Source organism: Mastigoproctus giganteus, chromosome 3 (assembly GCF_048544385.1).
Source record: "Mastigoproctus giganteus isolate SK-2022 chromosome 3, ASM4854438v1, whole genome shotgun sequence".
In the NCBI taxonomy this organism is placed as follows: domain Eukaryota; kingdom Metazoa; phylum Arthropoda; class Arachnida; order Uropygi; family Thelyphonidae; genus Mastigoproctus; species Mastigoproctus giganteus.
Genome location: NC_143577.1, coordinates 29,748,531 through 29,767,392, shown reverse-complemented (window position 1 = coordinate 29,767,392; position 18,862 = coordinate 29,748,531). Strand labels below are relative to the sequence as shown.

General features: G+C 34.5%; 1 protein-coding gene across 3 annotated transcripts in view; it reads right to left on the bottom strand.

Annotated features, from left to right (window-relative positions):
• The window catches only part of LOC150087834 (far upstream element-binding protein 1-like), a 250,614-nt gene that overhangs the window by 12,662 nt on the left and 219,090 nt on the right, over nt 1-18,862 (bottom strand). For all 3 annotated transcript variants that reach the window (XM_090369223.1, XM_090369222.1, XM_090369224.1), the window contains 2 exons: nt 7,524-7,681; nt 2,048-2,109 (listed from right to left, as the gene is read on the bottom strand). In XM_090369223.1, the coding sequence (XP_090225349.1) occupies nt 2,048-2,109; nt 7,524-7,681 (220 nt within the window). The remainder of the gene's footprint in view (nt 1-2,047; nt 2,110-7,523; nt 7,682-18,862) is intronic.

Below are 18,862 nucleotides of genomic sequence, written 5' to 3'. Positions count from 1 at the left end.
AGGGTTAGGTGCCGACCACCCAAGATTGAACACACATTTGGAACCAAAACATTACCAAACAATAAATAATCGGGTAATTTTCATCGTTATAAAATACGTTAAGTATTTTATAACGATTAAAATACGTAATAAAAATATTATAATAAAGTATTTTTAGTATTTTTTAATACTAAAAAAGTATTTTTTACAAATAAAATACGTATTTTATTCGTAAAAAATTTATTATATTAAATAAAATAGTCGTAATAAAATACTTACGTATTTTATAATACGTAAGTATAAATTATAATACGTAAGTCGTAATAAAATATTGCTAATGCTTTTGCTTCTATCGTAAGCAAACTTGCTTTTTGTTTGATTTTCTATCCAAACAGATGACAGCCGTTCCATCTCTTCCAATTCTTGTGTCTTAATCTAATGGATTTTAATTACACTGAGTTGTTCCTGCTATGAAAGTTGTTTTTATTTTCTCTGCATTCTTTGTAATTATCGGCGTTGCCTGATTTAGGTCTATAGCACGTGAAATATCACATGGCCTTTCATTTCGCTCAAAGCGTTTCACAATTTCATATTTTTTCTCTATCGACAGAGGCGGACAGAAGCCTTACGGGGGAAACCACGGTGGGCCGGAGGCCGGTGTGATTTTGGCCATAAACCGTAGTATGAGGCGACTATAAATTTTCCCGGTTAAGAATTTTTGATCCAGTCCGCCTCTGTTTATCGATATTGCTTTTTTTTTTTTTTTCCCCTCTGAATCTGCAGTGTCTTAGCCAGAACGCTTCCTTTTCATACCTTTTTAAGTATTTTACTCATTTTTAGGGAATAAAGCACAATTACAAAACGAGGAGGCACCCTTGATACACATAAACAAAGCTGCGCGCGTGTAGCAACTGAATAAACAACACCGTAAAGGCCGAGATACACTATTAACACCTCACATTTTACTAAAGCACATTTCTGGGGGTTACTACCATAAAACAATAAAAACAATTTCCAGTTGCGTTTCTGCTAGTGGAATCTGTTATAAACTGGTAGTAAACTCCATCTAATTGCATTTGCGATTATATCGATAACTGGAATTGTGTTGGTTTTTACGTTATTATGGTGAAATGTGTTTCCCCTTCACTGATATAAAACACATAAATACATTTTCAGAATCTTCATTCCTATCGTGTTGCGTTCAGTTGGGGTGATTCCGCGTTCGACTGCCATTTCTTGTAAACACAAAGGCGAATCGTGTATAAGCGAATTCGGTTCGTGTTATATAAGATAACGTTCCCCTATTTATAAATCGTGTATGATCGAATTCGTGTAATGTAAACACGTGTTATACGAGGACCGACTGTACCTCTCGTGTTTGGGGTTTACATAAAAAAAAAAAAAAAAAAGAAAAGAAAAAGAACTGTTGTCAATGCTTACATAAATTTTGGTTTAAAGCTGTAATAGTTATTTTAACCCCTCTCCATCAAATCATTATTTTTTATAAAAATTCGTTTACCATGCACTCATGGTATCCCTTCTGGAGGCTGACTTTATTTAATACAAATGAATAAACACTTCCTTGCTTTTGCTTTTTTACGGTAATTATTCTGCTTCTTTGAAAAGATCAATCATGTGGGGGGGGGGGGGGGAAACTATGCACAGAGATAAAACCAAGTCTCTCTATTCATTGACAAATAATGGTTGCGTAAGTGTGCACCGTCGATATTTTTTTTGACAGTACCAAAGTGAAGTGCTAACTGCAAAAAACAGCAGGGTGGAAAGATCAAATTATATATTATTAGTTACAATGTTCTAGATTGAATTATAAAATTCATACAGTAAAAACTAATTTTATATCTTTTGCATGTGTAAAAAAAAAAAATCCATAGTACATCACCGTCACAGTTATGATATATACTTGGTTCCTATTAATAACTTAATTATATTGACCATGTACATGTATTTTTAAGAAATAATAAAATAAAAAAAATAAAAAAAGTAACTGTTGGTTCAGTTGTAATTGAAATTTATGCACAATATATAAACTAGCAAAAATAAAACTTACTATGGTTGTGGATACTGTGTAGGAAAAGGTGGGGGAGGACACTGACCATTCTGACCAGGAGGCTTGAAATGAAAAAATAAGAATCAAGAGCATATTATTAAATTTTTAATTTATTTTATTAACATTTGAAAATAATAAAGGACATTTCTACATGCAAAATTTAAAAACATCAGAACATAGAAAAAATTTTTTTAATAAACATCAGTCTACACCAGAACAGTGCTGCAGAATGTTAGTTCCAAATTAACAATACTGGTATTGAGCCTCATATTATATTTTCTCCTCTGTAAAAAAGACAGAGAATTTCACCCAAACACAGAGCTTTCTGCTTTCCTGTTGAGACAGTGAAGTTGGGTATTTAAAGTATTGCAAGATCAAGTTAACTTAATGTGAAGGTGAGTGCACTGTAAGAGAGATTGTGCCAGTCATGCAAGGATTTGGATTTAAAAAAGGGGTGGGGGGAACCACCCTTGGCATTCTAATTTTTAAAACTATATGTGGTGGTGTTTGTTAGGATAACTGAAATATAAATTATGAAAATTACCTATGTACATTTATTATTTAGAACATATGTTTATATTTGACTAAGAACAAAGCTTTTCCCTTTTTAGTATATTCTACCTAATAATCCTTCTTGCTTGGCTATGTGAATACTGTGTTGTGGTCACATGGTCAGGCAGGAAGCAATTTTGATTTCATAATCCTTTCGTGCACTTGCATTTCTTTAATTTTGGTTCCTTCTCACTGTGGTAAATATGACAATTAACTGAATTGTATAAGGGGTTTCTTGTTAAGTGCACTTGTTCAACAAAAACTACAATAAAACACAATTAAATTAGACTAGATTAATTGAATTAGCTTCTGAGGCTCAAAATTCAACAATAACAACAATAATAATAAATCTTAACCAAACATTCAATACACAGAGAATTAATAATTTTTCTATAATTCAGTATCGTTCATGATATTTACCTACTGTGCGACATTCTGTCACTACTTCAGATATGTCAACTTGCATTGGAGCATTATATGAGAGTGTGGCTTCAAACTGTTTCTACAGGTATTGTTATTCTTCTGGAATTATATTTTAGAATGGCATTACAGATGAAGAACATCTGAATTTTCTGTTTTGAAACCTCCACGATTTCACAGAATTCTAGGTAATTCGGCATTAATTTTGTCTTTTCGCTCTTGTCTTGCCATACTGCTGGCATTATTTTATTTTAAGCCTTATTCTAATTTATACGGTTATATTTCAAGCATCATGTAGAGGAATATGCAAAAGTCTGAAATGAAATGCTGTGTTTCGTTAAGTTTTAGACATCTGAACAGTATTAAAAACTTTTTGCAACTGTATACACATAAAATTGCAAATCATTTCAGACAGTTTATAGGTCTTGAAGTCTCATTTCAGGACTTGAAAGAATATTCAGAGAACTGTAAACACTAGTTGTGTCATTTTAATTAAGCTCTTAACACTGTTTAGGTCTTAGTAAATAAGAATAAATATTATAAATGCAATACCCACTACGTCTAATACCCAAAATTTCATGCAAGTAATGACTGAACTGGTCAATATGAAGATGGAATTCGTATTGCAATTCTTGATATGTCAAAGCATTAAACTTTTAATGTATCCAGTTTAGTGTGCATTCATTTACTGTTAGTAATATCAACTATTGATGCAAAGCGATACTCAAAGAAATACTCCAATATGCTGCAAAGTTTGGAGGCACTGACAGGAAGATATGATTGGAGGGCACATTTTCTAAGATGATGGCAACAAGAGCACAGTTAATAGAAGAATGATAAGTATTGAATGAATATAAAAAAATTAGCCTTTAGTTGATGAACGATCAACCATTGGAACAAGTTATGGCCTTGTAGAGGTTAAAATGTTTCAATCTTCCCTTTGAAGATTATATTAACTTAAAAAAGGGCAATAGATTTAAAGAGGTTCAAAACTTTGAGGTTTATATAAAACATGTATGGCAATAGATATTTTGCACATGCATCACTCAACCAGCTAAAAACTTTCTATGTACACGTTCACAGCATACTCTAATAATCTTTAATAACTGGATCAAACTGGAGATCCGATTTGAATCCAAGAAACATATATCAAGGTTGAAATTAGTTTTTGTGGTTAATAGTTTTAACCAAATTATCCATATATATATATACATATATATATATATATATATATATTTTTTTTTTTTTCATCTGTTTCATTTTCAGTTTCTCTTAAAATTTCACAACCAGTAGATCACATATTAGGCCAACTTATTTTAATCCAAAGGTGGTCAACCTGCAGCACTCATGCTTCCTGCGCACCTTTCGTTATTGGCACACTTCCTGATGTGGAAAATGTAAGGTAAAAAATTATATAACCAGTTTTTAAATCAGACATGAAGTTAAACACATACAGCAGAGAAGCAAGTATGTGTTGCTTCATGTTCCAAAGGGTTTCGCATATTTTGGCATTATATAAACATTGTTTTCACTCTCTTATTTTCTTTCATTGCATATATTGATATAATTTATTGATTAATACATAAGTTTATATTTATTCACTTCAGGCGGTTAATAAACTCTGGTCACATTCTCCCCACTCCCCGTTTCCATGTTTCTAGCTCGATTAAAGATAAGGAATAAAAGGGGTGAGGTACTGAATAATAACAAAATTCTAACTGAGGGTGTCAAATTATTTTTGGCATATGCATAGCGTGTCAGCATCAGAAAAGTTTGGAAAGCACTCATTCAGTTCAAATTTCACTTTTATTACCAAAACTATGATCCAGGTTTCAGTACAATAGGAAGCTTATTTACCAACTTGCTTCTGTTTTAATTTAGCACATAAGTAGGAATATTAGTCAGCTTTCCACAGCATTAATTTTGTAAATATGAACATTTATTTGTTAACCTATATTAAATTCATTTCATAAATGAAAATTTTTTATTACAAGCTCTTAGTTTGAAATTCCTTTACATAGTTAGTAAAAACATTTGATAGATTCAAACACTGATCAGTTGGAATACTGATTCCAGTAACTCTTGGACCAGCCCAATGGTGCATGATGCATTTTCAATAATACAGGTGACCCCTGCTTAACGCTGATAAATTGTTCTGGAAAAACAGTGCGCCCACGCTGTGGGCGCACTGTGAACCCACGCTAAGCAAGTGCCGCATTCCCATAGGATATTTCCTAATCAATAATAAACAGTAGTGAAAAGATGCACAAATGTCGGTCAAAATATTCTGCATTACGTACGTGTATAATTATGTGGTAACTACTTACGTATCAAAATTAAACTTAAAATTCCAATTAAAATCATAAATTAAATTGATTTAATTTAATTGATGAATTTAATCATGAAAAATGTGTTGATTTTGGGTTGTACTTTGGCCCTCTTCCTGGTAAACTAAAAGGGTTTTTAATTTAAAATCCCCTGCAGCATTACCACCTAACAATAAAGTCGACTGATCCTTACCCGCTTTGAAACCTGGCATGTTTTTTTTTTTCTTTTTTCAATATGAAACTTCTTTTAGGCATTCGTTTCCAAAAAAGTCCTGTTTCATCTATGTTAAAAACTTGTTGAGAAGTATAACACAATACCCCTCTTCAATAATTTTAACAAGTTCTTTTTTGAAAGTTTTGGCTCCTTGATCTGCACTTGCAACTTCTCCCTGGATTTTAAATCTATTCAACCAGCAGCCCTTACTAGTTTTAAATGGTTCTGCTTTTTTTTTTTTTTTAGGTGAGCTTTCTTCAGATCATCATAAAGGCTAATCTCTCTTTTTATTATGTTTTTTTAAAATAATATTAAACTTAACTGAATTCTGCATTGGATATTATCTTCAATAAAATTAGTTAAGGTCTCTCCATTTCAATCCTGATAGCCGGCTTAGCCCTAGTTGCATTGATTATGATTCCATGTTCAAGTAAACTGTCCGCTACGCACAATGTCTAATACTGTACTGGGTGATGACTAGACTTTGGATAAATGCATAAAATGCAAATATTACAAGCAATATACTTGATCATTTTTTAAAATGTCGATCTCTGAACTATGTAACAAGTCACTGTACTGCAATTAAATTAGAGTGTGAGAAAATTCCTCAAGCTGGCGTGGGAAACATTTTAATGCTGTTTTGCTATTCATTTTCAAGTTATCAACTCTATCAGATGAAACATTTTCATTAAATATGCCAAAAATGCAATCTGTACACTGGTAAAAGGGCGTTATAGTGAATCAGCGTAAAGCAAACCATGTTATAACGAGGGGCTGCTGTATACGGAGCACTGCAGGAAAAGGTTAGCCACCCATTTTATTTTACTGAACACTATGTTTCATACTGGGTTATAAAAAAAGGCAAACATTGTACATTTTGTAATGAGAGATGAAATACTGAAAGTTAAATGAACTTACTGGAGAATTTAGGTTTTTACCGTTATCATAATATTAACAAGTAAATAATGAGTATTAACACAGAGTGTTGGAGGAGTCACATAATCCAAAAGTTTAGGAACTGTGTGCATTAAAATGCTGTAGCTTGCCTTTTTGCCAATAAATGGCATCAGATGGATGTGGTGCATATCACTGTCACAAAACAAAACAAAACAGCATTAAATACCATGACTATGCTGTTTTACTATTCATTTTAAAGTTAGACTCCATCAGATGAAATGTTTTCGTTAAATATGCCAAAAATGCAATCTGTACGCTGGTAAGATCGTTATAGTGATTTGTGACAGCGTTATAGTCAGATACAGGTTTTTAATATAAGAACAGCGTTACAGCTGATCAGCATAAAGTGAATCATGTTATGCTGATTCACTATAATGATATGTCTCTTCAACACTGTTACAAATAATAATGAGGTAGTCAAGTATTCAGTGGAATTTTTCAATGCTGAAGTGGAAGCTCAAGATTGGCACTCCCAATATATGTACTCAATGTATACAGTGGGTGAACCAACAGATTCAGATTCTCGTAAAGGAAAATCTAAAACACCAGCACTCTTCCATTAAACATGATTGGGTCTTAGGAAGCTATTATACAGGTCAGTGAATTCACACTATGACCAACATGCTGCAGGTCAGAATGTATTCATTCCATACATTCCAGTCATTCTTGCTGATCTGCCATTTCAATTTAAGTGGCTGGTTCCTTGTCTACCTATATATTGCCATGACTAACTCTACATTGACAAAGCATGCAACTTATCTAAGTATAATAATAAATATACAGTTTGGTTCTTAAGTGTTAAATACATTTAAATGTTTAACTTTCATAACTTTTTAGTTTGATCAATAGCACATGATTAATCTGTTTGAGTCACAGCTGTATTACAAGCAAAATAAAATAATTATTTTGATAATCACTCTTGCGAAGCTGGGTACTTCAGCTTGTGTGTGTGTGTGTGTGTATATATATATATATATATATATAAGCAAAATAAAAAAAATCTTACCATGCCAACTCTTTCACCAATCAACTGCTGTGCATGTTCAATTTGTTGTGGATTACCCCTAATAATAAATATCTTTTCATGTGGATTTGGAGGTGGACCCCTAGACAGTTCTACATGTGCTCCAGATTGCTGATTAATGCCTTTAATTGTTTCACCACCTTGAATTGAGAAAAAAAAATTGCCATTACAGTCTGGTAAAACACACACACGCACGCACACACACGCACAGACAGACAGACAGACAGACAGACAGACAGACAGACAGACAGAGAGAGAGAGAGAGAGATCAATGCTGCTGTTTATATTAAGCTAGAATATTCACACAATACAACAGGAAAAAAAAAACTTTTTTTTTCTTTCTTGAAAATATTTATACTTAACTAATTACATAAAAAAAATGTTAGTTTCAAATAAAGTTGAGAGAGGAATAACTACATCCATACTACAACACACGCTACTGAAAAATGTTGGTGAGGGTAGAAATTGATGCTGCTATTTATTGGTTTTGATAGTGTAACTGCCTATGGTATTTTTACTGATTTCAAGTCACAGCATATAGGAATTGGGGATGGGGAAGAACACAACCAATTCTGAATTCTGTTAAGGATGCTAGGCATAGGAAAGAAATACCATTCTCCCTGCTATAAGTAAATACAACACAAATACCTTACCATAAGTAAATACAAAAATGACCGCCTAACAATTAGTTATAACGGATATGTATCAATTTTGACAGCCAGACATAGCGATAGTATTTGTCTAGCGAAAGTTACGTGGGTAGTAGTGTTTTCCTCTATGCTCTTATTTAAAAGCCAAGAGCTGTGATTCACTTTTATAACCTTATACGTTTCCTAGGCAACCTATGAGAATACCCCCCCCCCGTTATTTCATGCTTTGCAGCATTCTGTGCAATTCTTGGATTGTGCACTTTGTTGGTAACATATATGTATAATAATATATATTTTGCCGCCATAGACAAAAGCACCTCACTAATATTGCTCTTCAAGATCTAAAAACACAGGCTTTCTCTTTTGCTCTAGGCGTTACTTTTCTTCCAAACAGCTGTTCACTTTGTACAAATCGCAAATACACCCTGCCATGGAATATTGTTACCACATCTGGGACAGTACCTCCAAAACCAGGGGGTTCTCATAGCGCGCACGCACAAGATATATTACGATAATAATAGCAAGTTAAAACCAAGAAAGGTGAAGAGATAAAAATAAAAATAAATAAATTGGATATGGAAATACACCAAAGCGCGCAAAGCAGCAGCAAAGGATGTAAATGTACGCATACACTGAGTGTATCACTGAATTATGACCACCTACCTAATACTTCGTAGGCCCTCCTTATGTCCCAGTACAGCAGCTATCTGACATGGCATTGATTCAACAAGATGGCGGAAGCGTTCAGGAGGTATAGCCAACCAAGCTGTGTGTAATGCGGTCAGCATTGCAGGTATGGAGGTAACTGGTGTATCCAGATGCCTGATATGCCTTTCCATAGTGTCCCACAAGTGCTCTATGGGATTGATATCAGCGGAGAGTAGAGGCCAATTGATATGCTGGGTCAGAACTGTGTTCCTCAAACTATTCCTGCACATCAAGTGCCTGATGGCCTGGCGCACTGTCATCTTGGAAGACACCATCGCCATTCGGGAAAAAGTGTAACCTAGCGGGGTGTACACAGTCAGCAAGCAGTTGGCGATAGCAGAGACCAGTGATACGTTGTTCCACATGCACCAGGGGACCTCCACTGGCCTGCACTTTTGATACCATGCATGATGGATCAACAGCCTCACGTTGTTGATGCCAAATCCATACATGATCATCCACGGTGTGCAGTAAATAATGTGACTCATCCGACCAGCACACCTTCTTCCAGTCTTCTAAAGTCCAACTGGCATGCTCTTTGCATCAGGCGAGTCTTTTATGCCGACGAACCTTGTTTAGGATGCAATGCATGGTCATGCCAGATATTATTCTGGGTTGGCCCATTTTGTATTGGGTAGTCAACTCTTCAACAGTGCTACGCCTGTTCACCTGTCAAAGCCCTCGGACCCGGTGCTCACCTCTAACAACCTTTCGCTGGCCTTTGCAGTCTGCCGTCGGGTCGTCATTTCACCACTTTGACGCCAGTCCTGGTACACTTTATCAACGGCGGCTCTCGAACACCACACCAGTTCAGCCATTTGGGAAATCGAGGCACTAGCTCGTTGAGCACCCACAATCTGTCCTTTATCAAAGTCCGATAAATCCTTCCTTTTACCCACCACGCCCAAAATTTTACTACCTACTGAACCACCGACACCTTATCCATGCTACGTAGGTTGACCACCTCTGCACTCTCGTACCTCATGTGGTTTCATAGGGATGATCATAATTCATAATATTTTATATAAATATAATGATGGAAGTGTAAGTTACATAGAATGCCCAAACCTGAAAGAAAAAGAATAAGTAATTAAAAAGTAACCTGTAATATAAAAAATAAAAGTAACGGTAGCTAGCATCAGATAAGGGTGGGTAAATTTGGCTATAGATCAAGAAGGGGAACAAAGCAATTATGCAAATAAATCTGATATCAGCAAAATAATCCATCATTATATTTATATTTATTAAAAATATTATATATATATATAATTCTAATTAAATCCAAATGAATCGATTATTAGACAGCAGAAATAAGTGCAAAATTAAGTGAAAATAAAAAAATAAGGATAGTAGAGCAGACATCAGTGGATGGTAGCAATTATGCAAAAACCACATTTTGCGTGTATTTAACTCTAATACGATGTTTCAATAAAAGGAAATGGAAGTATGCCAGTAGCATGGCAAACCAGTAGAGTGAAGAATTTAACATGCAAAATTAAGAATAATAGAGTACCATTATTAACATTATTACAGAGAAACATTATTAAGTAATTTAGAAAATAGTCCAAATTAAAGGAAAATTTAGCAGTATCCCTCACTCTGCTAAGCACCAGTTTCCAAATTGTGTGAAATATTACTATAAGCCAACATTACAGAAATAAGTAAAAATAGAGAAAAAAATAAAAATAAAAAGTAGAACATACCATAATTACAGTATGTTCTTTCTACTTTTTATTTTGACTTATTTCTGTATTGTTGGCTTGTTACATTTACATATAGTGATATTTCACACAATTCAGAAACTGGTGCTTAGCAGGGGGGGGGGGGGGGGCTGCTAAATTTTCCTTTAATTTGGACTCTTTTCTAAATTACTTAAAAATGTTTCCCCAACGGTACTCTATTCTTAATCTTGCATGTTAAATTCTTCTTCGTTCTACTGGTTTGCCATGCTACTGGCATACTTTCATTTCTTTTTATTGAAACATAATATTACAGTTATATATATATCATTGACCTCCTTGTTAAAAAAAACAAAAAGGAACTTTTATAAAACAAAAGTGCCCACTGGAAAGGTGTACTTTACAGTTAGAAATTATTATGATGGAAAGTGATGTATGGTTTTATCTCCCACAAACTTTGGAATTTTGGAGAGCCATGCAAAAGCAGACAGATCTGCAGGCCTCAATTTAGGAAGGTTGTAGATCTGCTCAAATTGGTGGTCTTACCTAGAAAGGCTTCAGTTCTGCAAGTTGCAGTATCTCAAGACCAGGCACCCATGGGGAGATCTGATTGAGGTGTTTAAAGCCTTGACTGGATTGAGTAGGCTGAATGTCAATGGTATTCTTCCACTTGCGGGAACTACACACGAGGGGGCATAAATTCAAATTGAGGAAGGATGGTTGCAGGATAGATGTGAGGAAGTTTGTCTTCAGCCAGCAGGTGGCTGATTGTTGGAACAGGTTTCCATCTGTGTCGTGAAAGTGGATGGGTGAACTGTTTTTTTTTTTTTTTTTTTTTTTTTAGTTGATGCTATATAAGCTTGCCTTCTTGCATCATTTGCAATTACTACTATTACGGGCACTCCCCGGCTTACATAATACTCGACTTATGGAAATTCAACTTTGTTTTTGACGGCCGGTGCAAACTTAAAAAATCGTGGAAACGTATTTTGCATCCCGTAGGTATCGTGAAAATATTGTAATGTAAACCCAATAACACATTGTTCTTTTTGAAAATTCTTTCAAAGATATCAGAAGTTGAAATTTTCACTATACAACTAAGATATTTATCTCATTTTTCTAAAACACATTTCTGGAGGTCACTACCATAAAACAGTAAAAACAATATGCACTTTCTGGTTTATTTGGCTTTTCTGTTAGCGCACTCTATTATTAACCGTTAGCATTTTTGCTGTTATGTCAGGCATGCATGTAAAAGCTACTTATTTTCACTGATTGCAATAAAGATATTATATTATAAACGGATAGTAAACTCTATCTTATTGCATTTGCAACAATACAGATAACTGGAATTCTGTGGGTTTTTATGTTACGGTATTATGGTGAAATTAGTTCCCCTTCACTAAAATCTTGAATTATATATATATATATATATATATATATATAGAGAGAGAGAGAGAGAGAGAGAGAGAGAGAGAGAGAGAGAGAGACAAAAGTAGAAGGGAATCACCAAGAAAGAGAAGAATGATGATATCCAGCTCAGGACCCTGGATGTGCCAAGTCCATATGCTGAATGTATATGTACTTGAAGAATTTTGAGCTCCTGGGAACTGATAAGCTTTTGAAAAATATAAGCCTCTGGGGTTGATTGATGGTATATATAAGCCTTTGAATCTTTGAATCTACAGTATACACGAGATATTAATAAAATAAACATCAAAATTTTGTTAGTTCTTGATATTTAGTTTATTATTTTCTTGTGTATACCGCAGATTCAAAAGCAACACCCTTCTCCTATACACTTTCAATATATTACAATTTATACATTATGGTTGTAGGATTCATTTGCCTAAGCAGCACCTGGTTCATAATACAGTAGACTTTTGAAATAACTCCTTCGGGGATTCAGGATGCCGTTACAGGTAGGGCTCGCATAACGCGAGTTTGATTAACGCATTTTTCAGTTACCGCTATTTGAAAAATTATACCACTTTTCACTTTACACGATGCAAATTTCCAGTTAATGTGATTTTTTTTTTTTTTAAATACGATAGTTTAAAAAAGATTTGAATCGAGCGTTAAGCTTACCGCGCGTCGGACGGGCAATAAACAAGCATTTGCCTGCTGCCCGCCTCAGTGTGTTCCATCAACTATCGGAAGAAGATTGGTTACTTGTTTGTCTCCCGCTAATAAAGTCAATGCAGACTTGCATTTAAAAATTCTAATTTTTAAATGAGCCAGATGAAAATGTTACAGCGAAGGAGATAATGGTAAAAGAACTAGATGAAATCTTTCATCGCAGAGAAACCTCAAACAAAAGTTTTGGGGTTCTCTGCGATATTTATTTCGCCAGGGTCCAGAGAAGATTGTTGTCGGCTATCGGAAATTGATTGATGAAAAGAGAGTCAACACTGTTCAAATATTTCTGCAGTCATTTCTTCATTGTGTATTCTATGTCAGAGGTTCCCAAACTTTCTCAGTTCACGGCACCCTTAGTGTCTCAATAATTTTTTCATGGCACATCCATGACCAGTTCCGTTTAGTAGTTAGGTCCAAATAACTTGATAAGAAATGTTGGAACTGTGAACTACCTCGAGCTAGTAGTTCGTGCGGTGTCTGACAGATGTCGAGTATCGCTGTGTTTCCCTCTAAAATTTAAAATATTCTGCAGCACACAGTTTGGGAACTGCTGTTTTATGCAATAAACATTTAATTCCATAATTATTTTCATTATTTTTTACATTGTATACAGTTAAAAAGTTATTTAAAAGGTATTTTCAAAATTCTTTATTAAGGTCTAGAAGGTCAAGACCAATTGAGAAAGTCAAGGACCAATTATAATTTTTCCTATTGATTATTATATTATGGCGCCTCCATAGCCAGGTGGAAAGGAGCAGCAGAGTGTAGCACATGCTTCTTGATTAGACCGGGGTTTGAGCCCATCACCACCAAATACGGAAAGGTCAGGGAATGACCACCACATATCCCGGAGCAATTTGGCCTTGGTTGCTAATGCTCCTAAAAAAAAAAAAAAAAAAAAAAAAAAAAACAATATTGATTATTATATTCGATTAACGTGTTTCTGTTTTGCACGATGCACTTGCAGAACGAATTAATCGTGTTAATCGGGGGCAGCCTGTATTTGGATTTTTCTGTTATCTAGAAAGTTTTATTTGTAATGTATTTAATGCATAAATAATGAGGACAAAGAAGAAGAAATAGAGATTAAGAATGCAATTTTATTAACTGCACATAAAAAAACAAACATGTAGACGGTACAATGTTATATTCTGCCATTAATACATTGCTTACGGCCTTATATACCTCAATCAGATTACCTCGCAGGTGCCTAGTCTCCAGCTGCTGAAATTTGTAGAACTTAAGCTTCTCTTGGTAAGAAGATCCCTTCATTTCTCTCACCAATCTTGTTGCCTTTCTTTGTACACGCTCAAGCAAATCTACATCCTTTCTAAAATGAGGCCTCCACACCTGTACGCAGTACTCAAGGCATGGCCTGACCATTGCCTTATACAAAGGGATAATCACCTCCTTTTCCTGCTAGCAAAATTCATGTATATCACTGACAAAACGCCATGACCTGCTCTTTCAGCCTATCTGTATTGCTCAGAAAACTTCATACCTGACTGCACAATTACTCCCAGGTCTTTTTCATTTTCTACCACCTAAGTTTAGTACCACACAGTTGGTACATTTCTCTGGAGTTACTTCTACCCATATGCAGTACTTTGCATTTGTCAATGTTAATTTTAGTTGCCACTTCTCAGCCCATCTGCACAAATTTTCTAGATCCTGTTGCAGCAGCATACTGCCATTACTGTCATTAACAACCCTGCAAACCTTTGTATCTTCTGCACCAAGCCTCCATCACTTCCATAGATTCGGGATCAATATTTTTCCAAAATCCACTGTTAATGATTTTGACGTAATGAGTTTTAACCCCTTCCAGGAACATTTTCCCCCTGAAAATGTGCCATAACGGATCGACTTTTTTTATTTTATAGATTAAAATTATGCATCATGCAAATACTCTTTGTATAGTTTTTTTTGTGTTTTTTTATAAATTTTTTAGTAGAAATACATGGGAGTAATTAGCCCATTTGGGCTATCCCAAGTTATCTTGTGTATGCCAAAAAGTGTGCAAATTATACAGATTTTTTTTTAAAATTAATTAGCGCTTGAGCTAAAGAAAGGAACAGAAAAACTCTTCACTACTCATTATATAAATAAATTTAAAAAATCAAGTTTAACGCACAATCAGTAACCTCAGTAACAAGCTGCAAGTGGATAGGCGAGGTAAGTGGCACTTATGGGCTGTAGTTCAAGAGGATGGCGAAATATTTTTCGACATTGTTTTCTAATTGGTTAAACGCTTATCGGTATTCAGCATTTAGGAGGGCAAATTTTATTCTGCTTACTGGTGGCACATAGAAATGCACGCTACTGTTCTGACATTGCTGTATAATATGTAAATATAAGTAAAATGAAAGCCAGTTGCCTGCTGCCAGGTGTAAGAAAATCCCGAGAAATCTCGGGATTTATCTAGCTAATGCAAAATTAACCAGATAAATGCACGAGAAAATACGTTTCAATTTGGAGGTATTATTGTATCCCGAGATATTTCATATAGTTCCAAATAACTTTTAAAACCAAAAACGAGATATCTCGGGGTGATTCTTGAAGGGATTAAAGGTAGATATAATGCCTTGATCTAATGGCTGAATTAAAGAAGTTGTATTAGGTGGTAGGAACATTACTTCTTGGAGGACATCAATCTTTTGAACGGCCTGGTGTGTTATCCAACAGTAATAAAACTGAAATTTTTCTGCTTTAAATAGTTTTCCACAGCTGGCACAAAACAATTTAGAAACCATTCTTTAAATAAATCGGCAGTTACCCAAATTATGCCTAAGTTCCTTAGGCATAATTTAGAGCTGGAATTTAATTCACAAAGAAATTATTCCAATACAGTTCTTAAGAACTAAACTTGTTGATTTACCTACTAGAATAGCGGACACTCTTAACTATACACCTAGAAAAATTATAAACGATCAAATAAAAACCAAAATATCCTTACAAACACCTTAAAAGTCACAATTTTTTATGGTCTCGAACAAGCAAAAATTCAATAGCACAGAACCTAAACTCAGGGATTTCCCAACAAAATAAAATACTGGAATTTCTCAATAATTTTTATTTATTTTTTGCATAACAACTAGCAAGTCAACAGCAGGGATTAACAAAAAAGAATGGAAAAGAGCATGGTTTTTCCATGCGAAATCTCAAAAATACCATGTTATGAGAGGTTTGCTGCAATTCTCTAACCATGTTAGAGCGAAACCGCCTTCATATAAGTATCGTGTTGTGCGAGGATTGCCTCAATTTATCAATCATGTTAGGGCAAAACCATGTGTTGTAGAAGTACTGTGTTATATGGGAGTTGCCTGTACTAGCATGGTGTATGGGGAACCACATTCAATGGAACTGAAAGAGTCGAGAAATTCCATGAATTAATAAACCAAGAGACTCAAAGCCTAAGAGAGACAAAGGAAAATCAGGAATTAAGCAAGGGTGGAGGGGAAGAAAAGGAAAGTGATATACATATATAAGTAGAATGGCACAGAATTAAAGAAGTCTTTTTTTCTTTTTGTAGAGGTGTCGTGGTATATAGAGGAGTTGAGTGTAGAGATTTTTGCTGAGTAATGGTGTTAAGTGCGAAGAAAGAAGAATCGCTAGTTGGTAAGTAGTGCCGAAAGCTGCTCAAGAAAGGGTTTCAAGGAGAATGGCATGAAATTCGGATCCTGCAGCGTCAGAAGTGAGCTGTGGGCACCTAGAAGTCCAGGATGGACAAAATAAACCAGTAGGAAACGTTTAAGCAGGCCGGACTGGAAAGTAAGTTACCATTTTTCCTTATTGTAACGAATGGGGCTGGTGTACTGGGGTCCAGTACACCAGGCACTTATCCGTTGTATTTAAATTCAGTTGAAAAAGAGACTCGTTAGTCTTGAAAGCTACTGCCTGCTACTTATTATTATATATTTTATTATATTACATTAAACTGGGTTATCATTGTACGTATCTATTTTTCCTTATAATGTTCCCCGCTCAAAAATTTATAGACGAGCAAGATTAGTATCAACTAAAACTTCCTGAAGGCATTCAGTGTTCCTGAGAAGTAATATGTGTTCCTTATAGACTATTGTAAGAGATAAAATTTTAGAACTTGGGAGAGAGGTGTTTGAATATCGAGATTGCAGGAGCTTTTCCTGAAGAAGGAATATGTAGTTTGGAATTTATTTGATGTGTACAAGTAAATTTCAATAATTGTGAATACCCCTTTTGTAAAGTGTGAGAGAATAATTTATACGTATAATTAATGCCTAAGAATATTATATTAAAATATTTTTTGATATTAATGTGCATCTGGATTAAAATTGTTTCCACAAGGACATGGAATCTTTTCAGCAGTCAGAGGCCCTAACAGAATTAAAATAAAGTAGGACAGTAAACACCAAACGGTAGTACTTGTGTGAATTGTTATAGGTAAACCTCAAGTTGGCTTTAACCAGCCAGCACCAAACACCTACACTGTGATATCAGTACACAATTCACCCCGAAAATGGCAAATATAAACAAATGCAGTAATCACGTGACTTGCAGTTTTCTTTTTCCCGGCACTGCAAGACATCTCCCCTATATATATACATCTGATCGCAATGTGCCATTATTGACAGTACTGTACCAACTTGATTTCTCTTTCACTCTATCCCACTCTATTTCCCTTTATTTTCTTAAAGTCATCATGTCACAATCTATGATATAATAATGTGTATAATTTAGAGTAGTAATCTTAATAATGTAAGGAAATATTTTTTTACTCTATTTCCTTTTATTTTCTTAAAGTCATCATGTCACAACCTATGGTATAATTTAAGGAAACTGCATTTCATAAGCAATTATAATTTCTTTTCTGGTATCACAGTAAGTACAAAGCACATTCAAGAGCAGAGTGAATTACAGCAAAATTGAGTTTAATGCGGTTTAATCATAGGTAATATAAGATTAATCATAATTTTGGGCTTTTTTCTTGCTATGGCTTAATTAACCAGTCTTTGGTGAAGATTGCTTAAAAACATTGTTTTCCTTCTGTCAAATTGGAAGAAAATTGTTCTTAAAGTTTTTCATCCAAGTTAATTAAAAACCCCTTCACACACATCTTACCATGCATTCACATGTTTAGAATTCAATTCAACCCCCCCCAGTCCCTTGAGTAGTAGTAGGTCAGTTGAATTTCAACATATTGGACTTGACAACGATCTACAAAGATGAACTGAAACAATGTTAACGCAAGGTATACAGCTGAAAGTTGGCATAATTTATGTAATACATGATTAAACCTCAAACTCAGTTTTTCTCTACTTCACATGGAAGTCAAGTATCTGTTTAACTAATATTTAAGAGTTAATTTATACCATGTATGTCTTTCATACAATTCATAATGAATATTTTCAAGCTTGTGATGTTATAGGAATATTTTTAAGTCATATTCATAATCAAGGAGAAAAAAAGTGCTTTAACAAAATATTTTATTTTGCCAGAAAGAATATGTTTAACACTGTAAGCAGAGGCTGTTCTTGACACTCAACATAGAAGTATGGTTCACTACAAAATAGAAGGGTTGCTATACTTAACTCAGCTGCAAAAAAATTAATAGGGCAATATCAGTCACTAGTTAGAGATAAAATAAACTCTGTGTGTGTGTGTGTGTTAGGGAAGGGGGAATTTATAATGTCACAGATTAGACTATTTAACAGAGAGTTAAACTTTGAGTGTTCTCAGTTTGGGCCGCAATAATGCTGTTTCTCACTATCGTTAAATTTTTAACAGAGAAATCAAAGAAAACTTTGCTTAGAGTATACTGACATACAGCCAAGCAGAGAATCACTTGCATTTTAAAACACCCATCCCAACCCAAATGGGTCCTGTGAGGTCCTTATGCAATGATTGGCAGATCAAAGGGCTTTATATCTTTTCACTAACTGACTTATATACATTTCAAAAAGAACTGTAACTTTAAAGTAGACAGTCACCTTGTAATAATGCCCTTCTGAGCTTTGATTATACAATTATGCACCTCTAAAAGTTATTATCGCAAATTATCATGTCTTAAGATAATTTAGTTACCAACTTTAAAAAGCTATCGCTGAGCATTTTATTAAGAAATTCATGTGAAAACAACCGCGCCAATATTAAGAAATTCATGTGG